The sequence below is a fragment of the Aquarana catesbeiana genome, linkage group LG06 (assembly GCF_042186555.1).
Source record: "Aquarana catesbeiana isolate 2022-GZ linkage group LG06, ASM4218655v1, whole genome shotgun sequence".
Taxonomy (NCBI): Eukaryota; Metazoa; Chordata; class Amphibia; order Anura; family Ranidae; genus Aquarana; species Aquarana catesbeiana.
The window spans coordinates 409,288-431,207 of record NC_133329.1 but is presented as its reverse complement, the minus strand read 5'-3'; the positions used below and the strand labels follow the sequence as shown (position 1 = coordinate 431,207).

The window sequence follows — 21,920 nt, the reverse complement described above, 5'->3', positions numbered from 1 at the left end:
ATATACAGACAGGTGAGGTGAGGAGGAGGAGGGATCATATACAGACAGGTGAGGGGAGGAGGAGGAGGGATCATATACAGACAGGTGAGGGGAGGAGGAGGAGGGATCATATACAGACAGGTGAGGAGGAGGAGGGATCATATACAGACAGGTGAGGAGGAGGAGGGATCATATACAGACAGGTGAGGGGAGGAGGAGGAGGGATCATATACAGACAGGTGAGGAGGAGGGATCATATACAGACAGTTGAGGGGAGGAGGAGGAGGGATCATATACAGACAGGTGAGGTCGAGGAGGAGGAGGGATCATATACAGACAGGTGAGAGGAGGAGGAGGGATCATATACAGACAGGTGAGAGGAGGAGGAGGGATCATATACAGACAGGTGAGGAGGAGGAGGGATCATATACAGACAGGTGAGGGGAGGAGGAGGGATCATATACAGACAGGTGAGGGGAGGAGGAGGAGGGATCATATACAGACAGGTGAGGAGGAGGAGGAGGGATCATATACAGACAGGTGAGGAGGAGGAGGAGGGATCATATACAGACAGGTGAGGAGGAGGAGGGATCATATACAGACAGGTGAGGAGGAGGAGGGATCATATACAGACAGGTGAGAGGAGGAGGAGGAGGGATCATGTACAGACAGGTGAGGAGGAGGAGGGATCATATACAGACAGGTGAGAGGAGGAGGAGGGATCATATACAGACAGGTGAGGAGGAGGAGGGATCATATACAGACAGGTGAGGAGGAGGAGGGATCATATACAGACAGGTGAGGAGGAGGAGGGATCATATACAGACAGGTGAGGGGAGGAGGAGCAGGAGGGATCATATACAGGCAGGGGAGGAGGAGGAGGAGGAGGGATCATATACAGACAGGAGAGGAGGAGGAGGAGGGATCATATACAGACAGGAGAGGAGGAGGAGGAGGGATCATATACAGACAGGAGAGGAGGAGGAGGAGAGATCATATACAGACAGTAGAGGAGGAGGAGGAGGGATCATATACAGACAGGAGAGGAGGAGGAGGAGGGATCATATACAGACAGGTGAGGAGGAGGAGGGATCATATACAGACAGGTGAGGAGGAGGAGGGATCATATACAGACAGGTGAGGGGAGGAGGAGCAGGAGGGATCATATACAGGCAGGGGAGGAGGAGGAGGAGGAGGGATCATATACAGACAGGAGAGGAGGAGGAGGAGGGATCATATACAGACAGGAGAGGAGGAGGAGGAGGGATCATATACAGACAGGAGAGGAGGAGGAGGAGAGATCATATACAGACAGTAGAGGAGGAGGAGGAGGGATCATATACAGACAGGAGAGGAGGAGGAGGAGGAGGGATCATATACAGACAGGAGAGGAGGAGGAGGAGGAGGGATCATATACAGACAGGAGAGGAGGAGGAGGAGGGATCATATACAGACAGGTGAGGAGGAGGAGGGATCATATACAGACAGGTGAGGAGGAGGAGGGATCGTATACAGACAGGTGAGGAGGAGGAGGGATCGTATACAGACAGGTGAGGAGGAGGAGGGATCATATACAGGCAGGTGAGGAGGAGGAGGGATCATATACAGACAGGAGAGGAGGAGGAGGAGGGATCATATACAGACAGGTGAGGAGGAGGAGGGATCATATACAGACAGGTGAGGAGGAGGAGGGATCATATACAGACAGGTGAGGAGGAGGAGGGATCGTATACAGACAGGTGAGGAGGAGGAGGGATCATATACAGGCAGGTGAGGAGGAGGGATCATATACAGACAGGTGAGGAGGAGGAGGGATCATATACAGACAGGTGAGGAGGAGGAGGGATCATATACAGACAGGTGAGGGGAGGAGGAGGAGGGATCATATACAGACAGGTGAGGAGGAGGAGGGATCATATACAGACAGGTGAGGGGAGGAGGAGGAGGAGGAGGAGGAGGGATCATATACAGACAGGTGAGGGGAGGAGGAGGAGGAGGAGGGATCATATACAGACAGGTGAGGGGAGGAGGAGGAGGGATCATATACAGACAGGTGAGGGGAGGAGGAGGAGGGATCATATACACACAGGTGAGGAGGAGGGATCATATACACACAGGTGAGGAGGAGGAGGGATCATATACAGACAGGTGAGGAGGAGGAGGGATCATATACAGACAGGTGAGGAGGAGGAGGGATCATATACAGACAGGTGAGGAGGAGGAGGGATCATATACAGACAGGTGAGGAGGAGGAGGGATCATATACAGACAGGGGAGGAGGAGGGATCATATACAGACAGGTGAGGAGGAGGAGGGATCATATACAGACAGGTGAGGAGGAGGAGGGATCATATACAGACAGGTGAGGAGGAGGAGGGATCATATACAGACAGGTGAGAGGAGGAGGAGGGATCATATACAGACAGGTGAGGAGGAGGAGGGATCATATACAGACAGGTGAGGAGGAGGAGGGATCATATACAGACAGGTGAGGAGGAGGAGGGATCATATACAGACAGGTGAGGAGGAGGAGGGATCATATACAGACAGGTGAGGAGGAGGAGGAGGAGGAGGGATCATATACAGACAGGTGAGGAGGAGGAGGGATCATATACAGACAGGTGAGGAGGAGGAGGGATCATATACAGACAGGTGAGGAGGAGGAGGAGGGATCATATACAGACAGGTGAGGAGGAGGAGGGATCATATACAGACAGGTGAGGGGAGGAGGAGGGATCATATACAGACAGGTGAGGAGGAGGAGGGATCATATACAGACAGGTGAGGGGAGGAGGAGGGATCCTATACAGACAGGTGAAAGGAGGAGGGATCATATGCAGACAGATGAGGGAAGGAGGAGGGATCATATGCAGACAGATGAGGGGAGGAGGAGGGATCATATACAGACAGGTGAGGAGGAGGAGGGATCATATACAGACAGGTGGGGAGGAGGAGGGATCATATACAGACAGGGGAGGAGGAGGGGAGGAGGAGGAGGGGGAGGAGGGATCATATACAGACAGGTGAGGAGGAGGAGGGATCATATACAGACAGGTGAGGAGGAGGAGGGATCATATACAGACAGGTGAGGGGAGGAGGAGGGATCATATACAGACAGGTGAGGGGAGGAGGAGGGATCATATACAGACAGGTGGGGAGGAGGAGGGATCATATACAGACAGGGGAGGAGGAGGAGGAGGAGGAGGAGGAGGGGGAGGAGGGATCATATACAGACAGGGGAGGGGGAGGAGGGATTATATATAGACAGGGGAGGGAGGAGGAGGAGGGATCATATACAGACAGGTGAGGAGGAGGAGGGACCATATACAGACAGGTGAGGAGGAGGAGGAATCATATACAGACAGGTGAGGAGGAGGAGGGATCATATACAGACAGGAGGGGAGGAGGAGGAGGGATCATATACAGACAGGAGAGGAGGAGGAGGGATCATATACAGACAGGTGAGGAGGAGGAGGGATCATATACAGACAGGAGAGGAGGAGGAGGAGGGATCATATACAGACAGGAGAGGAGGAGGAGGGATCATATACAGACAGGAGAGGAGGAGGAGGGATCATATACAGACAGGAGAGGAGGAGGAGGGATCATATACAGACAGGAGAGGAGGAGGAGAGATCATATACAGACAGGTGAGGTGAGGAGGAGGAGGGATCATATACAGACAGGTGAGGGGAGGAGGAGGAGGGATCATATACAGACAGGTGAGGAGGAGGAGGGATCATATACAGACAGGTGAGGAGGAGGAGGAGGGATCATATACAGACAGGAGGGGAGGAGGAGGAGGGATCATATACAGACAGGAGAGGAGGAGGAGGGATCATATACAGACAGGTGAGGAGGAGGAGGGATCATATACAGACAGGTGAGGAGGAGGAGGGATCATATACAGACAGGTGAGGAGGAGGAGGGATCATATACAGACAGGTGAGGAGGAGGAGGGATCATATACAGACAGGTGAGGTGAGGAGGAGGAGGGATCATATACAGACAGGAGAGGAGGAGGGATCATATACAGACAGGTGAGGAGGAGGAGGAGGGATCATATACAGACAGGTGAGGAGGAGGAGGGATCATATACAGACAGGTGAGGAGGAGGAGGGATCATATACAGACAGGTGAGGAGGAGGAGGGATCATATACAGACAGGTGAGGGGAGGAGGAGGAGGGATCATATACAGACAGGTGAAGTGAGTAGGAGGAGGGATCATATACAGACAGGAGAGGAGGAGGAGGGATCATATACAGACAGGTGAGGAGGAGGAGGGATCATATACAGACAGGTGAGGTGAGGAGGAGGAGGGATCATATACAGACAGGTGAGGTGAGGAGGAGGAGGGATCATATACAGACAGGTGAGGTGAGGAGGAGGAGGGATCATATACAGACAGGTGAGGTGAGGAGGAGGAGGGATCATATACAGACAGGTGAGGGGAGGAGGAGGAGGGATCATATACAGACAGGTGAGGGGAGGAGGAGGAGGGATCATATACAGACAGGTGAGGGGAGGAGGAGGAGGAGGGATTATATACAGACAGGGGAGGAGGAGGAGGGATCATATACAGACAGGTGAGGAGGAGGGATCATATACAGACAGGTGAGGGGAGGAGGAGGAGGGATCATATACAGACAGGGGAGGAGGAGGAGGGATCATATACAGACAGGGGAGGAGGAGGAGGGATCATATACAGACAGGTGAGGAGGAGGGATCATATACAGACAGGTGAGGAGGAGGAGGGATCATATACAGACAGGTGAGGGGAGGAGGAGGAGGGATCATATACAGACAGGTGAGGGGAGGAGGAGAGGGATCATATACAGACAGGTGAGGGGAGGAGGAGGGATCATATACAGACAGGTGAGGGGAGGAGGAGGGATCATATGCAGACAGGTGAGGAGGAGGAATCATATACAGACAGGTGAGGAGGAGGGGGTATCATATACAGACAGGGGAGGGGAGGAGGAGGGATCATATACAGACAGGTGAGGAGGAGGGATCATATACAGACAGGTGAGGGGAGGAGGAGGAGGGATCATATACAGACAGGTGAGGAGGAGGAGGAGGGATCATATACAGACAGGTGAGAGGAGGAGGGATCATATACAGACAGGTGAGAGGAGGAGGGATCATATACAGACAGGTGAGGAGGAGGAGGGATCATATACAGACAGGTGAGGGGAGGAGGAGGAGGAGGGATCATATACAGACAGGTGAGGGGAGGAGGAGGAGGGATCATATACAGACAGGGGAGGAGGAGGAGGGATCATATACAGACAGGTGAGGAGGGGAGGAGGAGGGATCATATACAGACAGGTGAGGGGAGGAGGAGGAAGGATCATATACAGACAGGTGAGGTGAGGAGGAGGAGGAGGGATCATATACAGACAGGTGAGGGGAGGAGGAGGGATCATATACAGACAGGTGAGGGGAGGAGGAGGAGGGATCATATACAGACAGGGGAGGAGGAGGAGGGATCATATACAGACAGGGGAGGAGGAGGAGGGATCATATACAGACAGGGGAGGAGGAGGAGGGATCATATACAGACAGGTGAGGAGGAGGAGGGATCATATACAGACAGGTGAGAGGAGGAGGGATCATATACAGACAGGTGAGGAGGAGGAGGGATCATATACAGACAGGTGAGGAGGAGGAGGGATCATAGACAGACAGGTGAGGGGAGGAGGAGGAGGGATCATATACAGACAGGTGAGGGGAGGAGGAGGAGGGATCATATACAGACAGGTGAGGTGAGGAGGAGGAGGGATCATATACAGACAGGTGAGGGGAGGAGGAGGAGGGATCATATACAGACAGGTGAGGGGAGGAGGAGGAGGGATCATATACAGACAGGTGAGGGGAGGAGGAGGAGGGATCATATACAGACAGGTGAGGGGAGGAGGAGGAGGGATCATATACAGACAGGTGAGGGGAGGAGGAGGAGGAGGGATTATATACAGACAGGGGAGGAGGAGGAGGGATCATATACAGACAGGTGAGGAGGAGGAGGGATCATATACAGACAGTGTGAGAGGAGGAGGGATCATATACAGACAGGTGAGAGGAGGAGGGATCATATACAGACAGGTGAGGAGGAGGAGGGATCATATACAGACAGGTGAGGAGGAGGAGGGATCATATACAGACAGGTGAGGGGAGGAGGAGGAGGAGGGATCATATACAGACAGGTGAGGGGAGGAGGAGGAGGGATCATATACAGACAGGTGAGAGGAGGAGGAGGAGGGATCATATACAGACAGGTGAGGAGGAGGAGGGATCATATACAGACAGGTGAGGGGAGGAGGAGGGATCATATACAGACAGGTGAGGGGAGGAGGAGGAGGGATCATATACAGACAGGTGAGGGGAGGAGGAGGGATCATATACAGACAGGTGAGGGGAGGAGGAGGAGGAGGGATCATATACAGTCAGGTGAGGTGAGGAGGAGGAGGAGGGATCATATACAGACAGGTGAGGGGAGGAGGAGGGATCATATACAGACAGGTGAGGGGAGGAGGAGGAGGGATCATATACAGACAGGGGAGGAGGAGGAGGGATCATATACAGACAGGAGAGGAGGAGGAGGGATCATATACAGACAGGGGAGGAGGAGGGATCATATACAGACAGGGGAGGAGGAGGAGGGATCATATACAGACAGGGGAGGAGGAGGAGGAGGAGGGATCATATACAGACAGGTGAGGGGAGGGGGAGGAGGAATCATATACAGACAGGTGAGAGGAGGAGGGATCATATACAGACAGGTGAGGAGGAGGAGGGATCATATACAGACAGGTGAGGAGGAGGAGGGATCATATACAGACAGGTGAGGGGAGGAGGAGGAGGGATCATATACAGACAGGTGAGGGGAGGAGGAGGAGGAGGGATCATATGCAGACAGGTGTGGAGGAGGAGGAGGAATCATATACAGACAGGTGAGGAGGAGGAGGGATCATATACAGACAGGGGAGGAGGAGGAGGAGGGATCATATACAGACAGGTGAGGGGAGGAGGAGGAGGAGGGATCATATACAGACAGGTGAGAGGAGGAGGGATCATATACAGACAGGTGAGGAGGAGGAGGGATCATATACAGACAGGTGAGGAGGAGGAGGGATCATATACAGACAGGTGAGGGGAGGAGGAGGAGGGATCATATACAGACAGGTGAGGGGAGGAGGAGGAGGAGGGATCATATGCAGACAGGTGTGGAGGAGGAGGAGGAATCATATACAGACAGGTGAGGAGGAGGAGGGATCATATACAGACAGGGGAGGAGGAGGAGGAGGGATCATATACAGACAGGTGAGGGGAGGAGGAGGGATCATATACAGACAGGTGAGGTGAGGAGGAGGAGGAGGGATCATATACAGACAGGTGAGGGGAGGAGGAGGAGGGATCATATACAGACAGGTGAGAGGAGGAGGAGGGATCATATACAGACAGGTGAGGAGGAGGAGGGATCATATACAGACAGGTGAGGGGAGGAGGAGGAGGGATCATATACAGACAGGTGAGGAGGAGGAGGAGGAATCATATACAGACAGGTGAGGAGGAGGAGGGATCATATACAGACAGGGGAGGAGGAGGAGGGATCATATACAGACAGGGGAGGAGGAGGAGGGATCATATACAGACAGGTGAGGAGGAGGAGGGATCATATACAGACAGGTGAGGGGAGGAGGAGGAGGAGGGATCATATACAGACAGGGGAGGAGGAGGAGGGATCATATACAGACAGGTGAGGGGAGGAGGAGGAGGGATCATATACAGACAGGTGAGGAGGAGGGATCATATACAGACAGGTGAGGAGGAGGAGGAGGGATCATATACAGACAGGTGAGGGGAGGAGGAGGAGGGATCATATACAGACAGGTGAGGAGGAGGAGGAGGGATCATATACAGACAGGTGAGGGGAGGGGGAGGAGGGATCATATACAGACAGGTGAGGGGGAGGAGGAGGGATCATATACAGACAGGTGAGGGGAGGAGGAGGAGGGATCATATACAGACAGGTGAGGGGAGGAGGAGGAGGGATCATATACAGACAGGTGAGGAGGAGGAGGGATCATATACAGACAGGTGAGGAGGAGGAGGGATCATATACAGACAGGTGAGGTGAGGAGGAGGAGGGATCATATACAGACAGGTGAGGTGAGGAGGAGGAGGGATCATATACAGACAGGTGAGGAGGAGGGATCATATAGAGACAGGTGAGGAGGAGGGATCATATAGAGACAGGTGAGGAGGAGGGATCATATAGAGACAGGTGAGGAGGAGGGATCATATAGAGACAGGTGAGGAGGAGGGATCATATACAGACAGGTGAGGGGAGGAGGAGGGATCATATACAGACAGGTGAGGAGGAGGGATCATATACAGACAGGTGAGGAGGAGGGATCATATACAGACAGGTGAGGAGGAGGGATCATATACAAACAGGTGAGGGGAGGAGGAGGAGGGATCATATACAGACAGGAGAGGAGGAGAAGGGATCATATACAGACAGGAGAGGAGGAGGAGGAGGGATCATATACAGACAGGTGAGGAGGAGGAGGGATCATATACAGACAGGTGAGGTGAGGAGGAGGAGGGATCATATACAGACAGGTGAGGGGAGGAGGAGGAGGGATCATATACAGACAGGTGAGGTGAGGAGGAGGAGGGATCATATACAGACAGGTGAGGTGAGGAGGAGGAGGGATCATATACAGACAGGTGAGGGGAGGAGGAGGAGGGATCATATACAGACAGGTGAGGAGGAGGAGGGATCATATACAGACAGGTGAGGGGAGGAGCAGGAGGGATCATATAGAGACAGGTGAGGAGGAGGGATCATATACAGACAGGTGAGGGGAGGAGGAGGAGGAGGGATCATATACAGACAGGGAGGAGGAGGAGGGATCATATACAGACAGGTGAGGAGGAGGAGGGATCATATACAGACAGGGGAGGAGGAGGAGGGATCATATACAGACAGGTGAGGAGGAGGAGGAGGGATTATATACAGACAGGGGAGGAGGAGGGATCATATACAGACAGGTGAGGAGGAGGAGGGATCATATACAGACAGGTGAGGGGAGGAGGAGGGATCATATACAGACAGGTGAGGGGAGGAGGAGGAGGGATCATATACAGACAGGTGAGGGGAGGAGGGATCATATACAGACAGGTGAGGAGGAGGGATCATATACAGACAGGTGAGGGGAGGAGGAGGAGGAGGGATCATATACAGACAGGTGAGGGGAGGAGGAGGAGGGATCATATACAGACAGGTGAGGGGAGGAGGAGGAGGGATCATATACAGACAGGTGAGGAGGAGGGATCATATACAGACAGGTGAGGGGAGGAGGAGGAGGAGGGATCATATACAGACAGGTGAGGGGAGGAGGAGGAGGGATCATATACAGACAGGTGAGGGGAGGAGGAGGAGGGATCATATACAGACAGGTGAGGGGAGGAGGAGGGATCATATACAGACAGGTGAGGAGGAGGAGGGATCATATACAGACAGGTGAGGAGGAGGAGGGATCATATACAGACAGGTGAGGGGAGGAGGAGGAGGGATCATATACAGACAGGTGAGGAGGAGGAGGAGGAGGGATCATATACAGACAGGAGAGGAGGAGGAGGGATCATATACAGACAGGTGAGGTGAGGAGGAGGAGGGATCATATACAGACAGGTGAGAGGAGGAGGAGGAGGGATCATATACAGACAGGTGAGGGGAGGAGGAGGAGGGATCATATACAGACAGGTGAGGGGAGGAGGAGGAGGGATCATATACAGACAGGTGAGGGGAGGAGGAGGAGGGATCATATACAGACAGGGGAGGAGGAGGAGGGATCATATACAGACAGGTGAGGTGAGGAGGAGGAGGGATCATATACAGACAGGTGAGGGGAGGAGGAGGAGGGATCATATACAGACAGGTGAGGAGGAGGAGAGGATCATATACAGACAGGTGAGGAGGAGGAGGGATCATATACAGACAGGTGAGGGGAGGAGGAGGAGGGATCATATACAGACAGGTGAGGAGGAGGAGGGATCATATACAGACAGGGGAGGAGGAGGAGGGATCATATACAGACAGGTGAGGTGAGGAGGAGGAGGGATCATATACAGACAGGTGAGGGGAGGAGGAGGAGGGATCATATACAGACAGGTGAGGAGGAGGAGGGATCATATACAGACAGGTGAGGGGAGGAGGAGGAGGGATCATATACAGACAGGTGAGGGAGGAGGAGGAGGATCATATACAGACAGGTGAGGAGGAGGAGAGGATCATATACAGACAGGTGAGGTGAGGAGGAGGAGGGATCATATACAGACAGGTGAGGAGGAGGAGGGATCATATACAGACAGGTGAGGGGAGGAGGAGGAGGGATCATATACAGACAAGTGAGGAGGAGGAGGGATCATATACAGACAGGTGAGGAGGAGGAGGGATCATATACAGACAGGTGAGGAGGAGGAGGGATCATATACAGACAGGTGAGGAGGAGGAGGGATCATATACAGACAGGTGAGGAGGAGGAGGGATCATATACAGACAGGTGAGGGGAGGAGGAGGAGGGATCATATACAGACAGGTGAGGGGAGGAGGAGGAGGGATCATATACAGACAGGTGAGGGGAGGAGGAGGAGGGATCATATACAGACAGGTGAGGGGAGGAGGAGGAGGGATCATATACAGACAGGAGAGGAGGAGGAGGAGGAGGGATCATATACAGACAGGAGAGGAGGAGGAGGGATCATATACAGACAGGAGAGGAGGAGGAGGAGGAGGAGGAGGAGGGATCATATACAGACAGGTGAGGGGAGGAGGAGGAGGGATCATATACAGACAGGTGAGGGGAGGAGGAGGAGGGATCATATACAGACAGGTGAGGGGAGGAGGAGGAGGGATCATATACAGACAGGTGAGGGGAGGAGGAGGATCATATACAGACAGGTGAGGAGGAGGAGGGATCATATACAGACAGGTGAGGTGAGGAGGAGGAGGGATCATATACAGACAGGGGAGGAGGAGGAGGGATCATATACAGACAGGTGAGGTGAGGAGGAGGAGGGATCATATACAGACAGGTGAGGGGAGGAGGAGGAGGGATCATATACAGACAGGTGAGGGGAGGAGGAGGAGGGATCATATACAGACAGGTGAGGGGAGGAGGAGGAGGGATCATATACAGACAGGTGAGGGGAGGAGGAGGAGGGATCATATATAGACAGGTGAGGGGAGGAGGAGGAGGGATCATATACAGACAGGTGAGGGGAGGAGGAGGGATCATATACAGACAGGTGAGGAGGAGGAGGAGGGATCATATACAGACAGGTGAGGAGGAGGAGGAGGGATCATATACAGACAGGTGAGGAGGAGGAGGAGGGATCATATACAGACAGGTGAGGAGGAGGAGGGATCATATACAGACAGGTGAGGGGAGGAGGAGGAGGGATCATATACAGACAGGTGAGGAGGAGGAGGGATCATATACAGACAGGAGGGGAGGAGGAGGAGGGATCATATACAGACAGGTGAGGAGGAGGAGGGATCATATACAGACAGGTGAGGAGGAGGAGGGATCATATACAGACAGGTGAGGGGAGGAGGAGGAGGGATCATATACAGACAGGTGAGGAGGAGGAGGGATCATATACAGACAGGAGGGGAGGAGGAGGAGGGATCATATACAGACAGGTGAGGAGGAGGAGGGATCATATACAGACAGGTGAGGAGGAGGAGGGATCATATACAGACAGGTGAGGAGGAGGAGGGATCATATACAGACAGGTGAGGGGAGGAGGAGGAGGGATCATATACAGACAGGTGAGGGGAGGAGGAGGAGGGATCATATACAGACAGGTGAGGGGAGGAGGAGGAGGAGGAGGGAGGAGGAGGGGGACCTTCAATAGTAAAGAGTGAGGTGTGGGAATAATGTGAGAATAGGATTGCACCTCCTATCCACGCACTGGCTCTGGGTGCGTCCAACATGGGAGGAGAGGACAGAGTCAGATTTAGTAACCCCAATCGGGGTGAAGGATGAGTTTGCCAGGAATGGGGGGAAGGGTAATTTTTATATTGTATGTTCTGCCCTCACTGTACAATGTCTTCTCATTCCTCTATATAATAAGCGGAGATTGTATGGAACGCCTCGGTAATGTTCTCTGCTGTGTATTTCAGGTCCGAGAACTCGGGGGATTCCCGCTCTCAGTAAGTATCCTGATTGGTTTCTATGGAAGGTGGGGGGGGGGGGGGGGATTTCTCTATAACCTTCCTGTGTGCATTTTATCCACATTATGACAGATGTTGGTTTCAGGGTATTGGGGTTCACTTGTAAACGTGGGACATCCCCAGGATACTGGTGGAAGCTCTCCATGGTACTGGGGTACACCTGTATAAGGATTGCTCCAGGTATTATAGAGCGTGGCCACTATGTGATGGGGAAAGCGCTCTCCCCCGGACGTGCAGGTCGCGGCCTCCCCCTCTCCCCCGGACGTGCAGGTCGCGGCCTCCCCCTCTCCCCCGGACGTGCAGGTCGCGGCCTCCCCCTCTCCCCCGGACGTGCAGGTCGCGGCCTCCCCCTCTCCCCCGGACGTGCAGGTCGCGGCCTCCCCCGGACGTGCAGGTCGCGGCCTCCCCCTCTCCCCCGGACGTGCAGGTCGCACCCTCAAACTTTCAACCTTACCACTACTTTGGGGGTAATAAGGGGTGTGTAATCCCTGATTGATATGGAGGGCTCTTCACACTTCTGCAAATATCTGACCAGTGAAGTGGGATCCTCGATCCGACTCGATCGTTTCAGGTGGGCCCCAGCAACACACCATTTTGGACAGGATCTTCTTGGCTGTGGTGGTGGCGTTGTCTGAACCAGCCATCTCTCCACCCAACCTGAAAACATATGTACACAGACCAAGACGTGTTTGTACGGCCCACTCCATGGCAATGTAATGTAGTCTATCTGGGTGCACTGAAATGGATATTCTGGTCGGGGGAGGGGGAAATGTCGTTTGGGTACTGGTACCATCCTACCAGGCAGGCTGATGCAAAATGCGCAGCTACGGTAGTAAATCGGGGGGCGATCCAATGCTCATCCACCTGCACACACATAACCATCTATGACTGATGCCCTGGATAATGAACTCAATGGGCCGTCATTGGACAAAGCGATCTTGGTAGACACCATTTATTACCAAGACCCCAGATGTCCTCTGGACCTCTCATGGCCCCTCGTGCCGTCCATCTCCTCTTTTCCTGTAATTTCTTCTTGTGATTGTCGTCTCCTAAACTCTTCCAGAGACACATCAGAGGGGAAGGTTAGCATCTCCAGGAGGGTTCAGAGGACCTTCTTTAGCAGCTCTGCCAAGGCATTCCCATCGGCCTCCAGAGTCCTATCAGTCACGTGGGCCTTCACTTTTAGAATGACTATCTCACGCGGCAGGTTGAAAGCAACAAATAACCTGTCGAGTTTCTCCGCATGTTTCGCTGGCTTCCCCGAACTAGTCAGGATCCCTCTTGCTTTCCAGATGGGACCGAAATCATGAGCTATCCCAAAAGCGTACCTGGAATCTGTATAGATATCGATCCTTTGACCCTCTTGCCAGTGCCCACGGCTCGGCTACTTGTGCAGACCTGTTGGAACTCAATGAACCCTTTTCCACAATTTCATGGCCTGTAGTGACTACATAACCTGTGTGTGGCTTATGATGTGGTAATCCATGTCACCTTCAGCCTGTTTGTCTAATGTATCTTAGTGCGACCATTTCCTGTATCTTCTCAAGTAACAGACATGTCCACCATCCTCACATCCTCCACAACTCGACTGTTCCTGGAGCTCGTCCATTCTGTATTTAGAGTACTTATAACAATAGAGCTCGATGATTTCACAATTGGCCAATCAAGCACAGGCATTCCTTCAAACAGGAGGAGATACATGTTAGGAATACTCTCCTCTTGTGATCAGTCGGACTCCAGATGTATTGAAAAGCAGACAATTTATTTCAGATGTGTCACACAAATGGATGATGCTTACAAGTCAAAAGATGCAGTAAGAATCATACAAAGAGATGAACATCCCCCTCCTAATACCTACAATAATATAGAGATAACGTTCTATTGGCTGAGGAAACACACATAGCGTGCCTGGTACAAAATGGTACTTTATTTGCTAATTAGTGTTTCCTGTACATTCTTGTTCTACCATATATGGTTAGGCCTAATCATCCTACAACTTACTATGGAGTTAGTTAAAGCAAACGATACAGCAAGTTAATACAACAAGGCTCAGGGGTATTGTTTTTCTAATAGTCACACAATAAACATTTAAAACTTTTCTAACATTATACCTATCTCAACCAATGAACAATGACTAGGGGAGTCTTATGGGCGTGTCTGGGTGGAGGCAGTGTGTACAATTCCCCGCCCCCTGTACCTGTAAGCCGCCATCTTCAGCTAGACAAAGGAAGCCGCATGGCTGGTCTTGAGATCATGGACGCCGTCCCCGACCAGAACAATTCAATGGCTCCCGTATTTACATGAAGTGAATCCTTATTCTGCATTGTTCAGAGAACATCCCCGGATTATTCTACCATTCCTGAGGATGGGAGATTATCTGCAGGAACGCACCATAGTCCCTCTACATTCTGATCAGAGACACACCAGCGTACATCCCCCCATAACCCATAATGTCTATGCAGGGTGAACACATCCCCCTCCCCAGATGATCGCTGGCGGACATATCCCCACTCTACAAACACCTCTCTGCTTCCTCAGGAAGCTTTCCACTACCAAAACGGGTCTCAACTGGTGTCAGTCTGCCCCGGTCCGCTCCATAGAGCATAGTGCGGGAGAACTAACACTGGGAGACACTGTGGCATTACATATTAAATATATCTTCATAAAATTTCCACAACACTTACCCTCTGGGGGGTAATACCTGGAACCATCAACAAAAAGGTTCTTAGTGTCTGGGATGAGAGCCTCCTTCACCGGACTGATGGAACTTGAGTCAGCAACCATCAAAGAAAAGGTTGTGATCATCAACATGTTGTCCTTCTAATTGAAAAGCTTGGTTAGAGGTAGAGAGATTAGTGTTGTTAGTCTGTAAAGTTTGACTTGTTGCTTTTTTTTTCTCCCTTCGCCTTTCAGGACAGCACCTTGGAGAGAGCGTAGCTCCACCTCTTAGACAGGAAACACTGCGTGACAACGCCCCTTTAAAAAGCAGCTGCTTCCACCCTGCCATCAGTTTTAGTGTTTCCTCCGCCATGGTGGAAGCACTGCTTGGGGAACCAGAGGGGCTGCGCTCTCTCCAAGGAGAGGGTTTTGGCAGGACCTCCACGTTTGGATACTCAGACCAACCCAGCTCCTTCCCTTACGTGAGGAGGGTGCTCCGGTGTCCCTTCCTTCTCCGGCTCACAGGAGTAATGGTCTGCCGGAAGTTTTCCACCCGGGGTGTTCGGGGGGCCGCGGTTGTGCTCAGTAAGAGCGTCCATGCCAGGCCTCTGCATGGCGGCGCCGAATCCCGGACAGCAGGTGATGTCAGTTCCGGTGGGCGGATACTTCCGGCGGGGCGTAGCAGCGATTGGTTCCTGCTGCTGGAACGCAGGAGGAAGGGGCGGGTCCTCTGGCCGGGACTTCCTTTTGTTTGGCACATGGAGCCTAGTACACAGTGCAGCAGCTGCGGATTGCACTATGGAGACAGCGGAATCGTCAGCAGCAATGGCGGATGCAGGCGCCCAGGTTCCCGGCCAGGCCCAGGTAGGAGAGGTGCGGTGGCACCTCTTTCCTTTTTATATCACTGGGTGTTTTATCTTTGATGTGGTTATTCAAAACCTGCTGCTGTCTGCTATGGGGTAACAGTTTCCATTAGCAGTTCAGCAAAGGAGTGAGACTCTGGGCACTTAGGGTGTTGGCTGGAGGTACTACTTTTCTCTGAAGCCTTAGTTCTAAAGGACCTGGGTTTTTTCTTGTTTCTCTGTTTCAGAAAGCTACTGCCAAATCAGAGAGAACAGGGAGAAAGTGCCCCTCATGCAAAAATCCTTTAAGGGACTCTTGGCCCAAACCACTGTGCAAATCCTGCATTGTGGATTTAGTAAAAGAAGAATCCTCACAAGAGTGCAAAGAGCTCTTATCTTCTGTGAGGAAGGAGTTAGCAGAGGCCCTAGGGACAGTGCGTTCCCTTGTAAAGCACGGCCAGAGTTCCAGCCAAGAGCAGAGTTCTCACTCCAGTTTCCCTCAGTCCACTTCCAGACAGGTGGAAAGTGAGTCGGAGGAGGAAAGGGAAAGCATTCCACCCTCAACCATTGATTCTGAGGAGGAGGAGGTGGAAGAAGAGTCAAGATCATCTAGATATAAGCTGTCACTTGAGGAGGTGGATGAATTACTCAAGGCAATTTATACTACCCTGGAGATCCAGGAAGAAAAGGCTCAGCTGTCTGTGCATGATAAGATGTACCTGGGGCTGGAGGAAATTAAGCACAGGGTGTTCCCTGTGCATAAAGTGTTAACAGACACTATTAAAAAGGAATGGAAGAACCCAGAGAGAGGACAGTTTTTTTCTAAAACCCTCAAAAGGAGGTTTCCTTTTGAGGAGAATGAGGAACTATTGTGGAATAAAAAACCAAAAATAGACGCTGCCTTTTCTCAAGTATCTAGGAAGACTGATTTAGCTTTTGAGGACATGGGTATTCTCAAAGATGCTATGGATAAGAGGGCAGATGGGCTACTGAAGAAAGCCTGGGACTCATCTCTAGCTAATCTTAAGCCAGCAATGGCGGCTACGGTTGTGGCTAGGAATCTGGAGTGCTGGTTAGAGCAACTTAAAAATCATGTTGTGGCAGGTACCTCCAGAAAGGACTTATTGGAGTCCTTCCCTACCCTGCTTAAGGCAGTAAAATATATGGCAGATGCCTCTGCAGAATCTATCAGGATGTCAGCCAGGTCCTCTGCGCTTGTTAACTCAGCAAGAAGAGCACTCTGGCTAAAGACCTGGTCAGGGGATTCAGCTTCTAAAGTAAAACTGTGCGGAATTCCCTTTTCAGGAGACCTGATGTTTGGGCCAGAACTAGAGACTGTCCTTGACAGGACAGCAGACAAGAAGAAAGCTTTCCCACAGAAGAAGAAAACGGTACAGCAGAGGAAAAATTTTCGTCCTTTTCGACAAACCGATAAGGAAAAGGACCACACACAGAAGAGACCCTGGTCTTCTCAGAGAGGAAGAGGTAGAGGTGGGGTACTCTTTAGAACCCCAGAACAAACCCCTAAAAAACAATGACCATCTAGTAGGGGGGAGACTACAGGACTTCTTACCAATCTGGGAAAAAACAACAAAGAGTCCTTTTGTTCTGGGGTTAATCAAAAAGGGTTATCAATTGGAATTCTCACAAAGCCCCCCAAGTCGGTTTTACATCACAAACCTGCCAAAGGATCGGGAAGAGGCTCTGGCCATGAAGTCTCTGTTACAGGAACTGATGCAACAGAAGGTCATTTCCCAGGTTCCGAAAGATCAAGAGGGGAAGGGGTTTTACTCCCACATTTTTATGGTCAAAAAGCCATCAGGAAAGTTCCGCCTGATTCTCAATTTAAAGGTTCTAAATCGATCCATAAAATACAAAAAATTCAGGATGGATACGATTTTCTCAGTAAGGAATTTGCTAACCCCCAAATGTCATATGGCTTCCATCGATTTGAGAGATGCCTATCTCCATATACCAATAGCGCCCCCATCACAAAGGTTCCTGCGTCTTGCAGTCAATCTGGGGGGAGGGGAGATTTGGCACCTGCAGTTTCGGGCTCTGCTTTTCGGTCTTTCCTCTTCTCCCAGGGTATTCACAAAAGTGATGGCGGAATCTTTGGAGCCCCTGAGACTGAAGGGGATTTCAATAGTACCCTATTTGGACGATCTGCTACTGTTTGCAGACTCAAGGGGTCAAGTAGAGGTCAACCTACAGACAGTTCAAACACATTTAAGAGGTTTGGGATGGCTTCTCAATCTTCAGAAGTCAAACTTAATTCCATCTCAAAGGGTAAGGTTTCTGGGGTACGAAATAGACTCGATAGAACAGAAAATTTTTCTACCCCAGGAGAAAATAGAGAAGATGCAGTTGACCCTGATAACACTTCAATCCAACGCAGAGATCTCTGTAAGACAAGCCATGTCTGCTCTGGGTCTGTTGACAGCAGCAATTCCTTCGGTACAGTGGGCCAGGTTGCATTCCCGTCCTCTGCAATCGGATATCCTGATGAATTGGTCATACCAGGAACCTCTGGAGAAGAAATTCAACTTGGGGGCAAGAGCAAAAAGGTCTCTCTGGTGGTGGAGGAACCTAGGAAACGTTTCAAAAGGGCTTCCTTGGGTCTTTCCGGTAACCAGAAGGCTGACTACAGATGCCAGCGCCTGGGGATGGGGAGCTCACCTGGAAGAAAAAACGGTTCAGGGAGTTTGGACCAAACCAGAAGTAAGAAGATCTTCAAATTGGAGAGAGTTAAAGGCTGTTCACTTAAGCCTCCTCTCCCTCCAGGAATTTCTAGTGAATCAACATGTCCAAATATTGTCAGACAATATGACGACAGTATTATATTTAACAAAGCAAGGGGGCACAAAAAGCAAAACCCTAATGGGTCTAGCGCATCAGATCCTAAGATGGGCAGAGAACAATGTGGCCTCTCTATCAGCAGTCCATCTAAAGGGGACGGAAAACACCTTAGCAGATCTCCTCAGCAGGAAAGAAATAAGGGAAGCAGAGTGGTCTCTCAATCAGGAATTATTCGAAAAGATTTCCAAGAGTTGGGGTCATCCCCAAGTGGACCTCTTTGCAAAAGAGGAAAATGCAAAAATACCAGTCTTCTTCTCTCTTCAGAGACAGGATCAAGCTCTCGGAGTAGATGCGTTAGCTCACAAATGGGACTTCCATCTGTCCTACGCTTTTCCCCCGTTCCAACTGATACCAAAGGTGTTAGCCAAATTCAGATTGGAGTCCACGGAGCTAATATTAATAGCTCCTTATTGGCCAAAAAGACCCTGGTTTTCAACCTTGATGAACCTCTCAGTGAAACCTGCTTGGAGATTACCAATCAGGACAGACCTGTTGAGTCAGGGCCGAATTCTCCATCCAGATCCAGCTTACCTCAAACTAACAGCTTGGTTTCTGAAGAACAAATCTTAAGACGGAAGGGTTTATCAGAGAGGCTTATTTCTACCCTTCTTGCAAGTAGAAAAAAAGTGACGAGAGACATTTACTTTAAAGTCTGGAAGATCTATAATTCTTGGTGTTCCAGTAAAAACTTTGATTTTCGTACCACATTTTCAGTTTTGGAATTTCTTCAAGAGGGATTGGAGAAGGGGTTAGCAGCAAGTACGCTCAAGACGCAGGTAGCTGCTTTATCAGTTTTTTTGGAAAGAACCCTGTCAGGGGAACCTTTAATAATCAGATTTTTTAGGGCAATGGCAAAAGTAAAGCCTAGACCTGTTGTTAGTTTTCCCAAATGGGATTTATCTTTAGTTCTTCAGGGTCTAACTATGGCACCGTTTGAACCCATAGAAGAAGCATCATTACGTTTCTTGATGTTAAAGACTATTTTATTGGTAGCAGTAACTTCCGCACGTAGAATTAGTGAGTTACAAGCCCTTTCAATTAAAGAGCCCTTCATGAGATGTCTACAGGATAGGGTAGTCTTAAGGACGGATCCAGCATTTCTACCAAAGGTGGCTTCAGTTTTTCACCGTACACAGGAAATCATTCTCCCTACTTTTTGTCCTTTACCTTCGGGAGCAGGAGAAGAAGCTTTCCATACCCTTGATGTCAGGAGGTGCCTGCTTAAATATCTGGAAAGAACAAAGGAAATCAGAAAGTCATCCTCACTCTTTGTTTTAATGGAAGGTACTCACAAAGGAGGTAAAGCTTCCAAAAGCACCCTTGGAAGATGGTTAAAGCAGGCCATCAAAGAGGCATACATATCTTTGGGTCTGGAACCTCCGGAAGGGGTATTACCTCATTCTACTCGAGCAGTGGCGGCATCATGGGCAGAAAGGGCTGGGGCATCTCCTGAGCAAATCTGCAAGGCTGCCACATGGTCCAGTTTTTCGACCTTCATAAGGCACTACCGCTTGGATCTACTATCAGCCTCGGACCAATCATTTGGTAGGAAGGTTTTGCAGGCAGTAGTCCCACCCTGAAGTAAGTTTCTCGGTTATCCTCTCCAAGGTGCTGTCCTGAAAGGCGAAGGGAGAAAACCTTAGTTAGACTTACCGGTGACGGTATTTCTACGAGCCTTTCAGGACAGCAGCCTACTTCCCTCCCTTGGTTATCATATGTAAAGTATAATTATAGGACCTGGTAATTGTCTGATTATATTTTCCAGCATGTCGGAGGATTTCTCGGTAACAACTGATGGCAGGGTGGAAGCAGCTGCTTTTTAAAGGGGCGTTGTCACGCAGTGTTTCCTGTCTAAGAGGTGGAGCTACGCTCTCTCCAAGGTGCTGTCCTGAAAGGCTCGTAGAAATACCGTCACCGGTAAGTCTAACTAAGGTTTTTTTTTAATTCTTTATTTAACCACTTCAATACCGGGGGGGGCACTTAGACACCTTCCTGCCCAGGCCAATTTTCAGCTTTCAGCGCTGTTGCAATTTGAATGACAATTACGTGGTCATGTAACACTGTACCCAAACAAATTTTTTATGATTTTGTTCCCACAAATAGAACTTTCTTTTGGTAGTATTTGATCACATCTGCAGTTTTCATTTTTTGCGCAACAAATAAAAAAAGACAGAAAATTTTGAAAAAAAACACGTTTTTCTTTGTTTCTGTTTAAAATTTTTTGTAATTAAGTACGTTTTCTTCTTCACTGATAGGCACTGATATGGCTGCACTGACGGGCACTGATAGGTGGCACTTGTATGCGGCACTGATGGGCACTCGTAGGTGGCATTGATTGGTACCTAAGGGTGGCACTGATGGGTACTTATGGGTGGCATTGATAGGTGGGCACTAATGGGCACTAACAGATGGCACTGATCACACTGGTGGCACTGATAAAACGGATTGTGGCATTGCTGGGCAGAACTGAAACATAATGGTGCCCATCAGTGCCCATTTGTGGGCACTGGCACAGATTGGGCACATGTGGATGGCCATGGAGTACATACCTGGCCATCCACATGTTGCCCCTTCCCTGGTGGTCCTAGTGGCGACCCCTGGTGGTCCAGTGTGGTGATCTGAGGGGGGGCTGCGCTGATAAACAATCAGCGCTGACCCCCCCTGCCAGGATAGCTGCCGATCAGCTCTCCTCTACCCGCGTCTGTCAGACGCGAGTGAGGAAAAGCCGATCAACGGCTCTTCCTATTGACATCGTGATCAGCCGTGATTGGACACGGCTGATCACATGGTAAAGAGCCTCCGCCGGAGGCTCTTTACCAAGATCGGTGTAGCGGAGTGTCAGGCTGACACACCGCTCCACCGATCGCTGCGATGTGCACCCCCGCGGGCACGCGGTGGCATGTTATCCTGCTGGACGTCATATGACGCCCAGTTAGGATAACTGAGCCACCGCCCGGCCGTCATCTGCTATGGGCCGGGCGGGAAGTGGTTAAGGAATGCGGATTACACAAAAAAAGCAAGCAATAAAACATGTCGATCAACTATATCCATTGATAGTCGTCAATAAAAGCTCGACAAACAAGTCAATGTACATTAATGGGGTAACAATCAAGGTTCCATTACAACGATTTAGTAAAACAGGAAACTCTGGTCTAAAGACTCCACAAGACTGTTATCTCCCCCTCCCCCTCTTCCTCCTTAACATGAAGAAGAGATGCTGGGTTCAGAATGGTACATCGTCTTAAAGTTAGGTTAGTAGGGGTTAGGAGAACCACTTCGTACTTGGTCAATCTGGCAGCAGAGAGGTGTTTTGTCTGAACTTGATTTAGGA

General features: G+C 50.7%; 1 protein-coding gene across 2 annotated transcripts in view; it reads left to right on the top strand.

The window, feature by feature from the left end:
• The window catches only part of ARMC5 (armadillo repeat containing 5), a 74,615-nt gene that overhangs the window by 26,557 nt on the left and 26,138 nt on the right, over positions 1 to 21,920 (top strand). Inside the window, exon 2 of one of the 2 annotated variants that reach the window (XM_073635256.1) lies at positions 12,180 to 12,213. In XM_073635256.1, the coding sequence (XP_073491357.1) occupies positions 12,180 to 12,213 (34 nt within the window). The remainder of the gene's footprint in view (positions 1 to 12,179; positions 12,214 to 21,920) is intronic. The other variant, XM_073635255.1, reaches the window with a different exon arrangement.